The 18144-nt window shown below is 34.7% G+C and overlaps 1 protein-coding gene across 1 annotated transcript in view; it reads left to right on the top strand.

Moving 5' to 3' along the window:
- ZSWIM2 (zinc finger SWIM-type containing 2) overlaps positions 1-18144 on the top strand; it is a 34702-nt gene that overhangs the window by 3856 nt on the left and 12702 nt on the right. Inside the window, exons 3-5 of the mRNA XM_053597806.1 lie at positions 99-139; positions 13288-13498; positions 14589-14840. Coding sequence (XP_053453781.1) covers positions 99-139; positions 13288-13498; positions 14589-14840 — 504 coding nt within the window. The remainder of the gene's footprint in view (positions 1-98; positions 140-13287; positions 13499-14588; positions 14841-18144) is intronic.

Below are 18144 nucleotides of genomic sequence, written 5' to 3'. Positions count from 1 at the left end.
TCCTATAATTCTATTCCTATTCTAAAAGTTAAAAAAAAATGTATTTTAAGGTTATGTCAAAAATAATGTTTTTATTTTTTTCTACTTGTGCATGTTAGGATATTATTGAAAAAGTTCAAGCTTCCAAGAAATCATGAATGTAAGTTTTACGGGTTTTTAACTAATTTGAAGTTAACAAATATAAGACTGCTTTATTTAAATATATTATAAATTTAGATGTTTATTTTCTTAAAAAAAAATCTAGTAGCTATTCATAGCACTGCTTTTTACTCTTGAGACACCTGGAACCTTTTTTTTTCATTAATAAAAAATGTAACTATGTCAGCGGTTCTCAACCGGTGGGTCACGACCTCTTTGTAACAATGAAAATGCATCCTGCATATCAGATATTTACATTACGGTTCATAACAGTAGCAAAATTAAAGTTATGAAGTAGCAACAAAAATAATTTTATGGTTAGGGATCACTACAACATGAGAAACTTTATTAAAGGGTCGCAGCATTAGGAGGCATTAGGAAGGTTGAGAACCACTGCTCTATGTCATTTTGTAACTCAAAGGCACTTAATAAAATTGAGAATTAACTAATGGCTAGCTATTAAGTAGAAAATTATTTTTCTTATGTATTCTAAGACAAGGTTAAAGTGGTCTCTGCAACTAAATTATTTTAATTGTGAGAAAAATTACAAATGTCATATCTCAGATCTCAGAAATAGACAGTTGGCACAGCACATGATTTCATTCAAAAATGTTGACAAATTTTTTTCAAAGAAAAATGTTTGTAGCATAAAAACTATTTTTTAGGTCAGTACTTACATTGAGTTTAAGGTCAGGCATATTGTTGTATAAGTTTATAATTCCAAAGTCCCTAAATTAGAACAGAAAGAAAAATAATCTTATCGTGGGTCACTTAAATTTATACATTTTATAATAAAGATACTGTCATTATGCAAGTGTTACCTATACTTGAGAAGTTGTTTGACCTATACTAGACCTACCTAAGAACTTTATTTTTAAATATATTAATAAATGTTTGTAATATTCATAAAGAATTAAAGTGATAAGCAGTTTTCAATTTTTTTCAATTCAAGGAATATTGGTTTTGTTTAGGCAGGTTCATTTTACTCCAACTCTCACATTAGGCAACTGGTGGGTCACAACTCCTTTTTAAATATGCCTAATATTTAAATACTTATACCAGATAAAAAATTTGTATTAATATTTCACAGGGATTTTTCTTTTGTTCTCTTTTTTATATCTGCATATGCTTTTGGAAAGATCTCTCATTTTCAATGTCTCCAACTGCTAATGCTCTATCAGTAATTCCCACATCTTATCAATAGACCACTATTGGAAGATCCCACAAGCATTTTATTTTTGTTGTTGTTGTTGTTGTTGTTATTGTTGTTGTTGGGGATTCATTGAGGGTACAATAAGCCAGGTTATACTGATGGCATTTATTAGGTAAAGTTCCTCTTGCAATCAGGTCTTGCCCCCAAAAGGTATGGCACACACCAAGGCCTCACCCCCTCCGACCTTCCCTCTCTCTGCTTTTCCTTCCCCCATCCCCACCGTGACCTTAATTGTTATTAATTGCCCTCATATCAAAATTGAGTACATAGAATTCATGCTTCTCCATTCTTGTGATGCTTTACTAAAAACAATGTCTTCCACTTCCATCCAGGTTAATACAAAGGATATAAAGTCTCCATTTTTTTTTAATGGCTGAATAGTATCCCATGGTGTACATATACCACAGCTTGTTAATCCATTCCTAGGTTGGTGGGCATTTAGGCTGTTTCCACATTTTGGCGATTGGAAATTGAGCTGCAATAAACAGTCTAGTACAAGTGTCCTTAGGATAAAACGATTTTTTTCCTTCTGGCTTGAGTTCTTTAAGGTTTCTCTATACTTCCTTCCAAAAAGGTTGTACTAGTTTGCAGTCCCACCATCAGTGTAAAACTGATTCCTTCTCTCCACATCCACTCCAGCATCTGCAATTTTGAGATTTTGTGATGTGGGCCATTCTCGCTGGGGTTAGATGGTATCTCGGGGTGGTTTTGATTTGCATTTCTCTAATAGATAGGGATGATGAATATTTTTTAATATGTTTGTTAGCCATTCATCTGTCGTCTTTAGAGAATGGGATTGTCGGCTTTTTTCATGTGTATTAATTTGAGTTCTCTCTAGACCCTAATTATCAAGCTTTTGTCTGATTCAAAATATGCAAATATCCTTTCCCATTGTGTAGGTTGTCTATTTGCTTTGGTTGTTGTCTCCTTAGCTGTACAGAAGCTTTTCAGTTTAATGAAGTCCCATTTGTTTAATTTTGTTGTTGCAATTGCCATGGCAGTCTTCTTCATGAAGTCTTTCCCCAGGCCAATATCTTCCAGTGCTTTTCCTATACTTACTTTGAGGATTTTTATTGTTTCATGCCTTAAATTTAAGTCCTTTATCCATCTTGAATCAATTTTTGTGAGTGGAGAAAGGTGTGGGTCTAGTTTCAGTCTTTTACATGTGGATATACAGTTCTCCCAACACCACTTATTGAACAGGGAGTCTTTCCCCCCAGGTATGTTCTTATTTGGTTTATCAAAGATTAGGTGGTTGTAAGATGTTAGTTTCATTTCCTAGTTTTCTATTTGATTCCAAGTGTCTATGTCTCTATTTTTGTGCCAATACATGCTGTCTTGACAACTATGGTTTTGTAGTACAGACTAAAATCTGGTATGCTGATGCCCCCAGCTTTATTTTTATTACTAAGAACTGCCATAGCTATACGGGGTTTTTTTCTGGTTCCGTACATAACGCAGAATAATTTTTCCAAATCTTCAAAGTATGATGTTGGTATTTTAATAGGAATGGCATTGAATAGGTAGATTGCTTTGGGAAGTATAGACATTTTAACAATGTTGATTCTTCCCATCCATGAGCATGGTATGTTCTTTCATTTGTTAATATCCTCTGCTATTTCCTTTCTGAGGATTTCATAATTTTCTTTATAGAGGTCCTTCACCTCCTTCGTTAGGTATATTCCTAGGTATTTCATTTTCTTTGAGACTATGGTGAAGGGAGTTGTGTCCTTAATTAGCTTCTCATCTTGACTGTTACTGGCATATACAAAGGCTACTGACTTGTGGACATTGATTTTATATCCTGAGACATTACTATATTTTTTGATGACTTACAGGAGTTTTGTGGTTGAGTCTTTGAGATTCTCTAAGTATAAGATCATGTTGTCAGCAAAGAGGGAGAGGTTGACCTCCTCTGCTCCCATTTGGATTCCCTTTATTTCCTTGTCTTGTCTAATTGTATTGGCTAAAATTTCTAGCACTGTGTTGAATAGTAAAGATGACAGAGGACAACCTTGTCTGGTTGCAGTTCTAAGAGGAAAGCTTTCAGTTTTACTCCATTCAGTAAAATATTAGCTGTGGGTTTGTCATAGATAGCTTCAATAAGTTTCAGAAATGTACCACTTATGCCTATACTCTTCAGTGTTCTAATTAGAAACGGATGCTGGATTTTATCAAATGCTTTTTCTGCATCTATTGAGAGGATCATATGATCTTTATTTTTGCCTCTGTTACTAAAGTGGATAACGTTTATGGACTTGTGTATGTTAAACCAGCCTTGCCTCCCTGGGATGAAGCCTACTTGATCATGATGAATGACTTTTTTGATGATAAGCTGTAATCTATTGGCTAGGATTTTGTTGAGAATTTTTGCATCTACATTCATGAGTGAGATTGGTCTGAAATTCTCCTTTTTGTTTGGGTCTTTTCCTGGTTTTGGTATCAGGGTGATGTTTGCTTTATAGAATGTGTTGGGGAAGATTCCTTCTTCCTCAATTTTTTGGAATAATTTCTGCAGTACAGGAATAAGCTCTTCCTTGAAGGTTTGATAGAATTCTGGAGTGAAGCCATCTGGACCAGGGCATTTTTTGGTTGGAAGCTTTTTTATTGTTTCTTTGATCTCAGTGCTTGAAATTGGTCTGTTCAGGAGCTCTATTTCTTCCTGGGTAAGTCTAGAGAGAGGGTGTGATTCCAATATTGATACATTTCCTTCACATTGTTAAATTTCTGTGCATAGAGTTTCTGGTAGTATTCAGAGATGATCTCTTGTATCTCTGTGAGATCAGTTGTTATTTCCCCTTTATCATTTCTGATTGAGGTTACTACAGATTTTACTTTTCTATTTCTAGTTAGTCTGGCCAATGGTTTATCTATTTTATTTATTTTTTCAAAAAACCAACTCCTTGTTTCATTAATTTTCTGTATGATTCTTTTGTTTTTAATTTCATTGATCTCTGATTTGATTTTGAATATTTCTTTTCTTCTACTGGATTTAGGCTTAGATTGTTCTTCTTTTTCTAATTCCATAAGATGGCTTGTGAGTTTGTTGATGTGCTCTCTTTCTGTTTTTCGAATGTAGGCATCTAAAGCAATAAATTTTCCTCTCAAAACTGCTTTTGCAGTATCCCACAGGTTTTGATAGCTTGTGTATTAATTGTTGTTATGCTCGAGGAAGTTCATGATTTCCTGTTTTATTTCTTTCTGCACCCATCTGTCATTCAATGGAAGGTTGTTTAATTTCCATGCCTTTGTGTGGAGTCGAACATTTTTGTTAGAGTTGAGTTCCACCTTTAGTGCCTTATGGTCTGAAAAGATACAAGGTAAAATTTCAATTCTTTTGATTCTGTTGATATTTGTTTTGTGTCCCAGGATATGATCAATTTTGGAGAATGTTCCATGGGGTGATGAGAAGAATGTATATTCTTTATCTTTGGGATGGAGTGTTCTATATGCGTCTATCAAGCACAGTTGTTCTAGGGTCTCATTTAAATCTCTTAGATCTTTGTTTAATTTCTGTTTAGAGGATCTGTCCAGCTCTGTAAGAGGAGTATTAAAGTCCCCTGTTATTATGGTATTATCAGATATCATATTGCTCAGACTGAGTAAGGTCTGTTTCAAAAAACTAAGAGCATTTAAATTGAGTGCATAAATATTTATAATTGAAATGTCTTCTTGTATTTTTCCCTTGACCAATATAAAGTGACCATCTTTGTATTTTTTGACTTTAGTTGCTTTAAATCCAAATGTATCTGAAAATAAGATTACAACTCCTCTTTTCTTCTGAATTCCATTTGCCTGAAAAATTGTCTTCCAACCCTTGACTTAGAGTTTTAATTTGTCTTTTGAAGCCAAGTGTGTTTCTTGCAGATAGCAAATGGATGGCTTGTGTTTTTTAATCCAGTCAGCCAATCTATGTCTCTTCAGTGGGGAATTCAAGCCATTAACATTTATTGAGATAATTGATAAGTGTGGTAGTATTCTATTCATCTTATTTTGCGAGAGTCCATTGCTTAGTTTTATCTTTTGCATCAGTGTGGAAGTTAGGTTCTGTCCTTTAATTTCTGAGTTCTTACTTTGCTGCTGATCCATTGTGATGGTCAATGTGTAGAATAGGTTGAAGTATTTCCTGTAGAGCTGATCTTGTTGTGGCGAATTTCCTCAATGTTTGTATATCTGTAAATGATTTTATTTCTCTGTCAATTTTAAAGCTTAGTTTAGCAGGGTATAGAATTCTGGGCTGGAAATTGTTCTTTTTAAGTAGATTAAAGGTAGATGACTATTGTCTTCTTGCTTGGAAAGTTTCATTAGAGAAGTCTGCAGTCACTCTGATGGATTTGCCCCTGTAGGTCAACTGGCGCTTACTCCTGGCAGCTTGCAGATTCTTTTCTTTTGTCTTGACTTTGGACAGGTTCATCACAATGTGTCTTGGAGAAGCTCGGTTAGAGTTGTGGTAACCTTTGGTCCAATATCCCTCTGAAAGGAGTATGTCAGAATCTTTGGTGATATTTGGGAAATTTTCTTTTATAATATTCTCTAGTATGGCTTCCATTCCTCAGGGGCATTCTTCTTCCCCTTCTGGGATTCCTATAGCTCGTATGTTGGAACGGTTCATAAAGTCCCATAATTCTGACAGTGATCATTCTGCTTGCTCTCTCTTCTTTTCTGCCTCTTTAACTATCTGAGTTATCTCAAGAACTTTGTCCTCTACCTCTGAAATTCTTTCTTCTGCATGGTTTAACCTGTTGCTGATACTTTCCATTGCATCTTTCAGTTCCCTAATTGCTTCAGTTCCTTCAGCTTTGCTATATCCTTTCTATATTCTTCATATCATTCATCTCATTTAATTCTGTTTTTGGATTTCCTTCTGTTTTTTTTTCCACTTTATTAGCAGTTTCCTTCATTGTTTCCATCATTTCCTTCCTAATTTTCATCATATGTATTCTAAATTCCCTTTCTGTCATTCCTAACATTTTTTATAGGTGGAATCCTCTGCAGTAGCTACCTCATGGTCCCTTGGAGGGGTTGCTCTGGACTGGTTCTTCATGTTACCAGGAGCTTTCTGCTGATTCTTCCACATGAGTGATTTCTTTTATCTGTTTCCTTGCCCTAATTTTCCTTTCCCTTCCTCTTGCTCTTTAAGTTTCTGTGCCTGTGGACTAGGATTTCGATGAGTCCTTTTGGTACAGGACCAAAAGGATGAGAAGGTTGAAGAGCAAGAAGGGATAAAAGAAAGACAAAGAAAGAAAGGAAGGAAGGAAGAAAGGAAGGAAGGAAGGAAGGAGTAAAAGAGAATATTGACAAAAAGAAGAGAGTCACAGAAAGAAGGAGACAGAGCAACATAGGTGCACAGTAGGGTACTTACACAACCTGAAAGAAACCCCAACCTGTGGGGGTGCCAGGTTGGGTGGTTCCCTTGACATCAGCAGCTCTTTGCTGGCCTGATCATACACAGTACTCCACCTCCACCAAGTAGAGAGGAAAGACAAAAATGCTATAAATCAAACCAAAACAAGCAAACAGAAAACATTGCAGGAGGTTGGCGCCTGTGGCTCATTGAGTAGGGTGCCGGCCCCATATTCGGAGGGTGGCGGGCTCAAACCCAGCCCCAGCCAAACTGCAACAACAACAACAAAAAAAAAATAGCCGGGTGTTGTGGCGGGCACCTGTAGTCCCAGCTGCTTGGGAGGCTGAGGCAAGAGAATCGCGTAAGCCTAAGAGTTAGAGGTTTCTGTGAGCCATCTGATGCCACGGCACTCTAGCAGAGGGCGGTACAGTGAGACTCTGTCTCTACAAAAAAAAAAAAAAAAAAAAAATTGCAGGATAAAATTGGGTAAAAAAAACAAATAATAGGGGTAGAAACACTAGCAAAAATGAAGTTCTAATTATTGAAAAAGGCTGCAATGGGAAATTGTATTTAAACTAGAAAAATGGAGAAAGAAAAGAAAGGGAAAAAAAAGAAAAGAAAAAATCTGTAGGGAAAAGGCTGAAATTCAAAACAAAACAACAACAAAAAATAATCAAAAAACAAACATACAAAAAAAAGCAGTATATATATCTTGTTGAATATTGTCTGGGCAACAGGTGGTCTTCTGGGGTATGAGATGTTAATCACAATGCTGATACAACTGGAAGCCTCCACTGATTTCTCAAACCCCACAGGTTGGAGACCCTAAATGTCTCTTCAGCTCTCTTAAAAGGCACTTTAAACTTCTAAACTTGGCTAAGCAGAAGCTTTCCCAGGAAAGTGCTTGTTTCTGGGATCACTGCTGAAGTGGCTCTCCACTTACCCAGTGTGCCACAACTGGTCTCACTCTGCCCCTGAGGGTTAAGGCTGTAAGGCGGCTCAGTCTCCACCTTTAGGCTGCTCGGTCACTAGATTACTAGTGCCCACCCTATCCTTGCTCTGTGACCCTGAGGGCAGAGCTTGCCAGGGCAGTTCTCTCACAACGGCTCCCTGCGGCCCACAGCCAAACCCTATTAGCTCTGTCCGGCTCAGCGGCTCAGTCTGGGGCTCTAGACAATGCCCAAAGTTGTCTGCATTCCTGCCCAAGTTCTCCCCAAAGCAGTTCAACTGAGTGCCAAGTCCAAAAACACCAGAACAGTTCACAGGTAAGGCCTTTCCAGTTTGCAGTCTCACTGCTACTGTACTTACAGCTGCCTGCGAGATTAGACCTATCAAACACATGCAAACCACTTGCCAGTTTTCCACTGTTTTTGTCCTCCTCTTGAGGTCCAGAAGTCTCTCGCTAATTCCCAGTATCCTCAAAGGGATGACTATAGGCAGATACCACCAGCCAGAGATGCGTGGAGTCTTATCTCCCCAGACTCATGGTGCCCAGTTGCAGGGAAGCTGTTAATCAGCCACCATCTTGCTCTCACCTCCCCCACAAGCATTTTAAACACCAAATTTCCCTCATCTATGCTCCCTTCTTATATTCCCTACCTCACATATTAGCTTTCCTTTTTATTTCCTCTCCAAAGCTATAAACCTTGGGATTCTCCTTATTTTTTTCCTCTCATCTCCTTTTTCCATGTATCTGCTCCTTCTATAGTAAAAAAATCCTGCTTATTTTACATGCTACCAATCTCTCAAATGTTTCCATTTCAACATCCTCCTTCTCATTTTTATTCAACCTTCCTCTGTCCTTAATACCATTCTGTGCGGACTTCTGGTTTCCAGTGCCTGCACTTTGTACTTCCTCATTCATACTCTAGACAAAACAAAAGCTTCTTTCTAAAATGTCATCCTCTCCTAAATCCTTTGTCCCAATCTGTTCTTGTGTGATAACTAGGTTGTATGATTCCATACATATTGTTTTCTTTGTTGCTTTTCCATTTTATCCACCTAAATTAAATGTTGACCTCCTCTCCAGTCTTGTGTTATTCTCTGCCCCTTTTCCATATTATTTTCACAAACCTCTGTACTAAGGGCTGTCCAATAGAGACATATGTGAGCTATGTAAGTAGCCACATTACAAGAAGTAAAAAGAAATGGGGAAATAATTTTAATAATATATTTTAACTTAGCCCAATACATCAAAATATTATCCTGTCAAAATTAAAAAATCAGTGTTTCAGTCATATTAGCCAAATTACTAGTGCACAATAACTACATGTGGCAAATGGCTACTACATTGGAGAGTGCAACTCTCCCAATTACAGACAAGTATTTCTTGTACTGCATATTAGCCAGGAGCTCTGCTGCATGATTTTTACAAATGAATCATATGAATGATTTCATATAGATCAATCAAACAGCAATTTTATATGAATCAATCTGATATTTTATGACATATTATTCTTTGCATTTTTTGAAACCATTCAATCTACAATAGGCACATAGTTAATGTTTAATATTTTGAAAATCTATATTTCTTTATAAAATAAAGATTTTTCATATCTTTTATATTTAAAATAAGTTCTATTTAGTTAACATTGAGAAAATCTCATGTGCAAAATATAAAACTAGACAGGATAGCAGTATTTTTTGACATTTTTTACCTCATGGCACACTTGAACCTATAGTTAAACCTCAGTGGCACACTTTATTAATCAAGATAAAGAGTAAAACAGAATATACTTACTATGATTTGGACTTCTTTCAAAAATAATTTGATTAATGATCTTTAAAAATTCTTATGGCACACCTAAGACCCTCTCATGGCACACCAGAGTGCTGGGGCACACTGGTTTAATATCACTGCAGTATAGAGATATTCAAACAAAATAGAAGTCTTAATGATCTTGAAATTTATTATTTATATGAAAGAACAAACATACTGAAAATGAAAGTAATTTAAAGAAAGCAATAAGCAATGGTTCATTAGGATCATATAATGTTTGTAAATAAGCATGGAGGGAATGGTTACTTGTAATGAAGGAGGAGTGTATTGAACATAATTCATAGATTCTTTTCTAAAAGAAATCTAGAAACAATTATTTCTGAAACCCTCTCTTTTTTTGAGGAGCTAAAGATTATTTTGTGGGAATTTTATTATGAGAAATATCAGTTTTTAAACACAGAATATTCTTTTTCTCACCAATATTTTCCCAACAAAACCTAGATTTATCATCGTATCCTTTCTTTTAAATACAATGACTAGTAAATATCATCTGTTCCTTTTGTCAATGAAATATGTATGAATAAAATTAAAAACATGGCTCAGCGCCCATAGTACAGTGATTATGCCGCCAGCTACATACACTGAGGAGAGTAGGTTCAAACCCAGCCCAGGCCTGCTAAACAACAATAAGTAGTCCCAACTACTTAAGCAGCTGAAGCAAAAGAATCATTTGAGCCCAAGAGTTTGGTGTGTCTGTGAGCTGTGATGCCGTGGCACTTTACCGAGGGTGACATAGTGAGACTCTGTCTCAAAAAGTAAATAAATAAAGACATAAATAGATAAATAAAAACACACAAAAGAACTTTTTCCTAAATTCTCACCACAAAGATATTTTCTATTTTCTACTTTTCTTTTAGGATTTTGTATGCAGTAGAATCTCTGTACATTAACCACCCAAGGAACTATAACAAACTGGTCAACATACAGAGGTAGTCAACATAAGGAACTAGGCCTATTGTACTGATACATATATGTGGCACATGTCCAGTCTATGAAAATGAGGTCAACTTAAGGAGATGACCAATGTCACGAGGTAGTCAACTCTAGAGGTTCTACTCTCTGCATTTGTGTGTGTGCGTGTGCGTATACATATGACTATTGAAATTCCGCATTCTGCTTTTATCCCATAATGTTATATTTTTATGCTATGTAATCTGTTTAATTAAAGTCATCAATGGCTAATATTCCACTCAATATTTTGTACCATACGTAATTTAACATTCTTCCATTAAGGCATTCTAACTTTCATTTATTTCTAACTACTTATTATATTCTTTGTACATGCAGCCTTTTCTTCTTTCCAATTATTTTTTTAGCCTAAAGTCTCATTAATTGGATTTTGGAGTAGAAGTGTCAATATTTTTATGTCTGCTTCTCACATGTATTACCAAATTGGACTTCAAAATATTTTTTCTGACTTGCAGTGATTTCAATAATATATCAATTTCTTCAAGTTTTCTTTTCTGGATTCATGTTTTATGCACATTTTGGCCATAGTACATAAGCATACAAAAAAAGATATTAACAGCATATTTAAGACTCTAAAGAAAATTAACATATATAGAAATATATATATATAATTAAAATATATAGAAATACTTAGAAGTCAGAAAGAATGCCAGATGCAAGTTTCATGGTAATCTGTTCACTCCTAATAAATTAAATGAGAAAATAGTTTCCAAATTCCACTACATCTAACATTTTCTGCAGATCTAAAATTCCTCCAAATAACTTTTTTTAATACAAAAGAAATAACGTAAGAAAAATAAGGCATAAAATTTTATTTATTATTGTTATTCAGTAGGTTTTATTCAATGTCTATGATTCATTCTTACTTTAACTCACTTTTCTTTGACGCCAATTAAATTAAACATCTTCCATTGCCTTGTTTACTAATTGTACTTCTTCATTTGAACTCTACTTTGGCTATTTATTGGGATAAAACTGCAAAAGCTCTCTAAATATTATAGAGATTATTCCTTTCTGCAAATGTTTCTCAAATCTGTTGTAAATCTTTTCTTTATTCTCTATGGCTTTATTAAATTTTGTTGTATATATACACTTTTGTGTTTTTAAATCTGACCATCTTTTCTTTGTATGTAGAGACAAACTTTAAAAAACAAACTTTAAAATTTGTCTTTCTTTCATAGTATTTAGTCTTTTGGAGTTTTTTTCCACTTTTTAATTGTTATTTTTGTCCTTCCTTGTAGCATCCACATATAGTTGTGTTGGTATAAGTTGGAGGTTCATATTTGCTCTCAGTTTTCTCCATATTGCTATGCAGTTATCTTAGTAACTTACTAAATAGCCCTTCTTTTTCTCTTTGTTTAATAATGATTGTTAAATAGAGCGTTCTTGTATATTATGTTTATTATTTCTCTGACATAGTGTGATGTCAAATGTTAACAAGCCTTGCTCTTTTCTGTAAAAATATTCTTATATAATCGCATACATGAATCTTTCCAAACTAATTTCAGAAGTTTTTTTTAATCCTTTTATTTTTCAATTAATACTATACCACACAGAACAGTTTATTTATTTATTTTTTTTTTTTTTGTGGTTTTTTTTTTTTGGCCGGGGCTGGGTTTGAACCCGTCACCTCCGGCATATGGGACCAGCGCCCTACTCCTTGAGCCACAGGCGCCGCCCACAGAACAGTTTATGGCCAGCTCCTTTTATGAAATTTTATTCTTCAGTATTTCTGCTGCCCCAGAGAATCTTCTTTCCCAAATGCACAATCTTTTTTCTTTATTTTCCTCTCTCTTTTTTAGAGAGTAGATGTTACTGAGTATCTGTGAGAAATAGCCCTCTCCTCCAAAGTAATGATTAATCGAAGTATGAGACCTTCCCACCGTCCACCTGCCACAACACCTTAGACAGAAACAGAAGTTTCTGTATTTAAATGTAACTTGTGATGTTTTCAGTATATTTAATATTTAAATGGGGATCTTTCCAGGTAAATCGAGCTTTTCATTGTCCTGAAAATAATTTTAATCTATATATATATTAAAGAATGCTTACAATGACTAGAACCCAGGGAACAAATAACAGGCAGCATTTAAATTATATATATTAAGGAAAAGGAAAAAGGAAGGGAAGGAGTGTAGGGATGCACCAGAGAATAAAGAATCTAAGATGCCCTGGTCAAAACTCTAGAAGCTTAGAACAGAATTTCTTGTAAGAACAACAAGATGAAGAAAATTAAGAATTCAAAGAATGACATGCCAATGGTACAGGCATTATAGTTACTAATAGATTGTCCTGAGGAACACTGACCAAATCTGTGATGGACATGGCTACTGAGACACTCTTTCATAGGAACACAAAATTAAAACAGGAAAATAGACAACAATCATTAAGTCTTGTTCTTCTATTACTCATTCACTTGTTTATTCATCTAACAAACACTCATTATCCCTGTTTCCTCTGTATGTATTTGTGCCCTATTTATTTTAGTACTCTATACTGATAAAATATTTGTTTATGTACAAATGAACAAATCAAAATGTAAGACATGAGTATTATCCCAATCTAAGGATGAACACTACCACATCCAAAACCCTTCTAATGCATTGTTTTCACTGACCCTTTTCAGTAACAAGGAAAAAAGATAATTTTCATTCTTTTTAAAAGTGACTCTTATCTGACTTTTTGTCCCTAAAAGGATTACAAAGAAGGAGTCAGTGTCAGTGTAATAATTCAACCCAAACTGTTTCTGATATAGGAAAGAAAATTCTAACTTTCAGCATAAGTTTTCCATCTCTGTGTCTCCAGTTTTGCCACTAATTTTAATACTTTGGGATTTTTCACTAGCTGCTTTCCAGTTGGGTCTTGTAGAAGGAGAAATAAATGATTTGCTGCGGGGGATACATCAAGTTCAGACTGCCCAAACGGAAACAAATGATGCAACTGCACATGTTAAAGAAGATGAGTACATTAAACAGAAGGAAATTGGCTCCGAGGATATCTGCTCTATTTGTCAAGAGGTACTTTTAGAGAAAAAGCTTCCTGTCACCTTTTGCAGGTGATTTACTTTTCCTTCATCTTCTTGAAACTGATGAAAAATTCAAATTCTACGTGTTTGTAATTGATTACCTTATGAGATTTGTTGATAGAAAAAAATAGCTTTACCAACAGTCAATTTGTATTTATCAAAATCAGCATTCTTTTGTTTCCTAACACACATGTTGTGAGAAGTTCTGTTCTTAACTCTAAACAATTCTGAGCTACACTTTAACAGTGAAAATTAACACAGAATTCCAAAATTATTCGTCTCTCCACTTTTAAGTAATGGAAGATAATTTTCATGTTTTTATTTTACACACGTGAATAAATGGCATGGCTCATTATAGTTTCCAAGAGTTTTCTAGTAAAAAGATTATCTTACTGGAAATTATAAGAATTATTTTTAGTTTTTCAAAATTCTATCTTTAAACCTACATAATTCAGAATTTTTCCTGTGCACAAATATTTATTGACAGTCTTATATTCATACTATTCTTCACTACAAAATTAGACTTAGAAAATGTAAGCAATCATTTGCTACTGAAATTTTTTATTCTTTTTTCTCTTGATCATTTGACAAAATTTTGATCCACATTTTAGTTTTTCATGTGTCTTTTTGTATCGTATATTGTAAAATTATTAACCACTTCCCAAAACATTGTTTCTCTTAGCAGATATTACTTAGGTACCACCATACCATGTAATGTGTGATGTCTAGGAAAATAAGGCAACACCCTACTCTCACTGAAGCATTTTATTTAAAGAGCAATAATAAATAGTTCTCCTTATAATTTTCTTTTATGTTTATATTCATTCTCACTTTACAAATGAAAAATATTTTAATGATGAAAAATATTTCACCATTTCATTGAAATGGGGGAACACTAATGTTTGGAATTCTGATGTATTAAAGATGACAAATTGGTAGATTGTGTCTGTATGTGTGTAATTAAGCTATATCTGGAAAAGCAGTTCAGAGTCTATCTTTGGGGAATAAAGGTAATAGCATAAGAAATTTTATTTATATAAATATGTATAATGTATACAGTGTTTGTATATATAAAACTTTGCTGTATACAAGTTGTAAACTTGAATTTTATTTCCAATAGGTTTGGCTGTGGCAATAATTTTCATATAAAATGCATGATGATCTTAGCTAATTATCAGAATATGACATCAAACACTTCCATGTTGAGATGTCCTCTGTGCAGGAAAGAGTTTGCACCATTCAAACTTATTTTGGAAGAATTGAAAAACTCAGGCAAACTTGTGGCTACAGCTGAGAAAGAGAAACTGGACAAACACCTTGGAATTCCCTGTAATAACTGTAAACAGTTTCCGATTGAGGGAAAATGTTATAAGTAAGTGCTATAAGTAAAATTAAAAACATTTTTTTTACATTAGGAAACTGAGCATTAGGATACCTGTCCTTTATCCTGGCTCTTCCTACATATATTGTATTCAACTTATGTGATGACTGCTTTAATACCACTACCAGAGTGGTGATCTATAGAAGTCCAGTTTCTCAAGAACCTCATCATTATATTTTCTTTACTTGTGCAAGGGGATTGGCTATGCACTTGGTCTAAGTTGAGTCTGAAGTAGCATCCTTTCTAGAACCTCTGGACATAGGCTTTGTTGCGTTGGCCTAGAATTTCCAATCTCTGAGCCCTGCTTGCTCTCTCATGCCCTATAAATTTCTTCAAACCACCAATGAGGTTACAGCCAGGAGCTGCTAAGATTGAGCCCAAGGAATATTGACTAGATTGAATGAATATTTAATCAAGTTCAATTTTTTTTACTTCAATTCTTTTTAAACTTTATTAAAATTAATATGAGGGTATAATATTTAGGTTATATTGTTCTCACTTCCAGGGTAAAGTTTTATTTGTAGAAGAGCCCCTCACCCGGGGGGTGTGCTATATACCCCCACAATGTGTGAGATCCTGCTTCATGCCCTCCCTCCTATCATATGTCCTTCCCCCTTCCATTCCCACTTCCTTCTACCCCTGAACTGGACTATAATAGTGTTTTATTGTTCCTATGGACATGTAATTGTTTATATGTTTATTTCATATTAGTGTGGAATACATTGGATATTTATTATTCCATTCTTGAGATACTTTACTAAGAAGAATGTATTTCATCTCCATCCAGGTAAATGTAAAAGATGTAAAGTCTGCATCTTTTTTAATGGCTGAATAATATTCCATGGTTAGATACACCACAAGTTTGTTGATCCATTCATGAGTTGATGGTCACTTAGCTTGCTTCCACGACTTGGCAATTATGAATTAAGTCACAATAAACATTCTAATGTAAATGTCTTTGTGGTAAAATGATTTTTGTTCTTCTGGGTAGATACCTAGTAATGGGATTGCAGGGCCAAATGAAAGGTCTTTTGAGGATTCTCCATACTTCTCTCCAAAAAGGATGTATTAGTTTGCAATCCTACCAGCAGTGTAGAGGTCTTCCCTTCTTTCCACATCCATGCCAGCATTTGGTGTTTTGGGACTTTGTGATGTGGGCTAATGTTGCTGGGGTTAGGCAATATTTTAGAGTGGTTTTGATTTGCATTTCTCTGATGATTAAAGATGATGAGCATTTTTTCATGTGTTTGTTTTTTTTGTCTGTCATCCTCAGAGAAGTTTATTTTTTTTCATCTGTCATCCTCAGAGAAGTTTCTGTTCAAATCTCTTTCCCACTTATACAGAGTATTGCTTGCACTTTTCTTACTATTTAGTTTCAGTTCTTTTTATATTCTAGTTATCAGGCCTTTGTCAGATTCATAACATGCAAAAATCTTCTCCCATTCCAAGGGCTGTCTGTTGGCTCTGTTTGTGCAAAAGCTTTATAGCTTGATCAAGTACCAGTTACTTATTTTTGGTATTGCTGCAATTGCTATGTGGGGGTCTTCCTCATGAAGTTTTTCCCAGGCAAATATCTTCAAGCATTTTCCCTACGCTCTTTTTCTAGAATTTTTATAGTTTCATGTCTTAAATTTAAATCTTTTATCCAACACGAGTCAATTTTTGTCAATGGTGAAAGGTGCAAGTTCAGTTTCAGTCTTCTGCATGTGGATAACCAGTTCTTCCAGCACAATTTGTTAAATAAGTATTCTTTTCCCCAATTCCTGTTTTTGTTAGGCTTATCAAAGATTAAATAACAATATGCAACTGAGTTCATCTCTAGATTTTCTATCCTATTCCATAGATGTCTCTATTTTTGTGCCAATACCATGCTGTTTTGATCACTATAGCCTTGTAATATAACCTGAAGTCTGGCAGCGTGATGCCTTCAGATTTGTTTTTATTTCTAAGAACTGTCTTTGCTATTTGAGGTTTTTTTTAGTTCCATATGAATCAAAACACTATTTTTTCAAGACCTTTAAAGTATGACATTGGTGCTTTGATGGGGTTTGCATTAAATCTACAGATTGCTTTGGGTAGTATGAACATTTTAATAATGTTGATTCTTCCCAGCCATGAGAATGGTATGTTCAGGCTCATTTGTTGACATCTGCTATTTCCTTTTCAATGTTTCGTAAGTCTCTGTATAGAGATCTTTCATGTCTTTTGTAGATATATTCCCAGGTAATTCATCTTCTTTGATGCTATTGTAAAAGGAATGGTGTCTTTGATTTTGTTCTTGACTTGACAATTGTTGGCATGTAAGAAGGCTACTGGCTTGTGTGTATTGATTTTGAACCTGAGACATTGCTGTATTCCTTGATCACTTCTAAGAGCTTTGTAATTGAGTCCCTAGGGTTTTCCGGTGTGAGAGCATTTCATTTGCAAAGAGGGACAGTATAACCTCCTCTGTCCCTATTTGGATTCCTTTGATCTCCTTCTTTTGCCTGATTGCAGTGGCTAGAACTTCCAACACTAATAGCAGAGGAGATAGTGGGCATCCTTCCCTGGTTCCAGATTTGAATGGAAATGCTTTCAGTTTTACTCCATTCCATATGATATTGGCTGTGTGTTTGCTGTAGATAGCCTCTATAAGCTTAAGGAATCTTCCTTCTAAGCCTATTTTCTTGAATGTTTTTATCATAAAAGGATGCTGGATATTGTCAAAAGCCTTTTCTGCATCAGTTGAAAGAATTATATTTGGTTTTTATTCTATGTGGTATATTATATTTATAGATTTGTATATGTTGAACCAACCTTGTGTCTCTGGGTTAAAACCCACTTCATCATGGTGTATAACCCTTTTAATGTGTTGTTGTATTCTGTTTGCTAATATCTTGTTGAATATTTTTCCATCAATATTCATTACTGATATTGGTCTATAGTTTTCTCTTTTTGTTGGGTCCTTTCCTTGTTTGGGGATCATGATGATATTTGCTTCATAGAATGTGTTGAGGAGGATTACTTCTTTCTCTATATTTTAGAAAAGTTCATGCATTATAAAAACTAGTTCCTCTTTGAAGGTTTGATAGAATTCTGGTGTGAAACCATCAGGTCCAGGGATTTTCTTTGGGGGGATATTTTGTATAATTGATGCTATTTTAGTAGTTGATATTGGTCTATTTAAGATTTCTAAACCTTTCTGGTTGAGTTTTGGAAATATTGTGCTTCTAGATATTGGTCCATCTCCTCTACATTTTCATATTTCTGGGAATAAAGTTTTTTGTAGTAATTGTTGAGAATCTTTTGTATTTAT

The sequence above is a fragment of the Nycticebus coucang genome, chromosome 7 (assembly GCF_027406575.1).
Source record: "Nycticebus coucang isolate mNycCou1 chromosome 7, mNycCou1.pri, whole genome shotgun sequence".
In the NCBI taxonomy this organism is placed as follows: Eukaryota; Metazoa; Chordata; class Mammalia; order Primates; family Lorisidae; genus Nycticebus; species Nycticebus coucang.
Note: the sequence above shows the minus strand (reverse complement) of the source record. Positions and strands in the feature narration are given on the sequence as shown.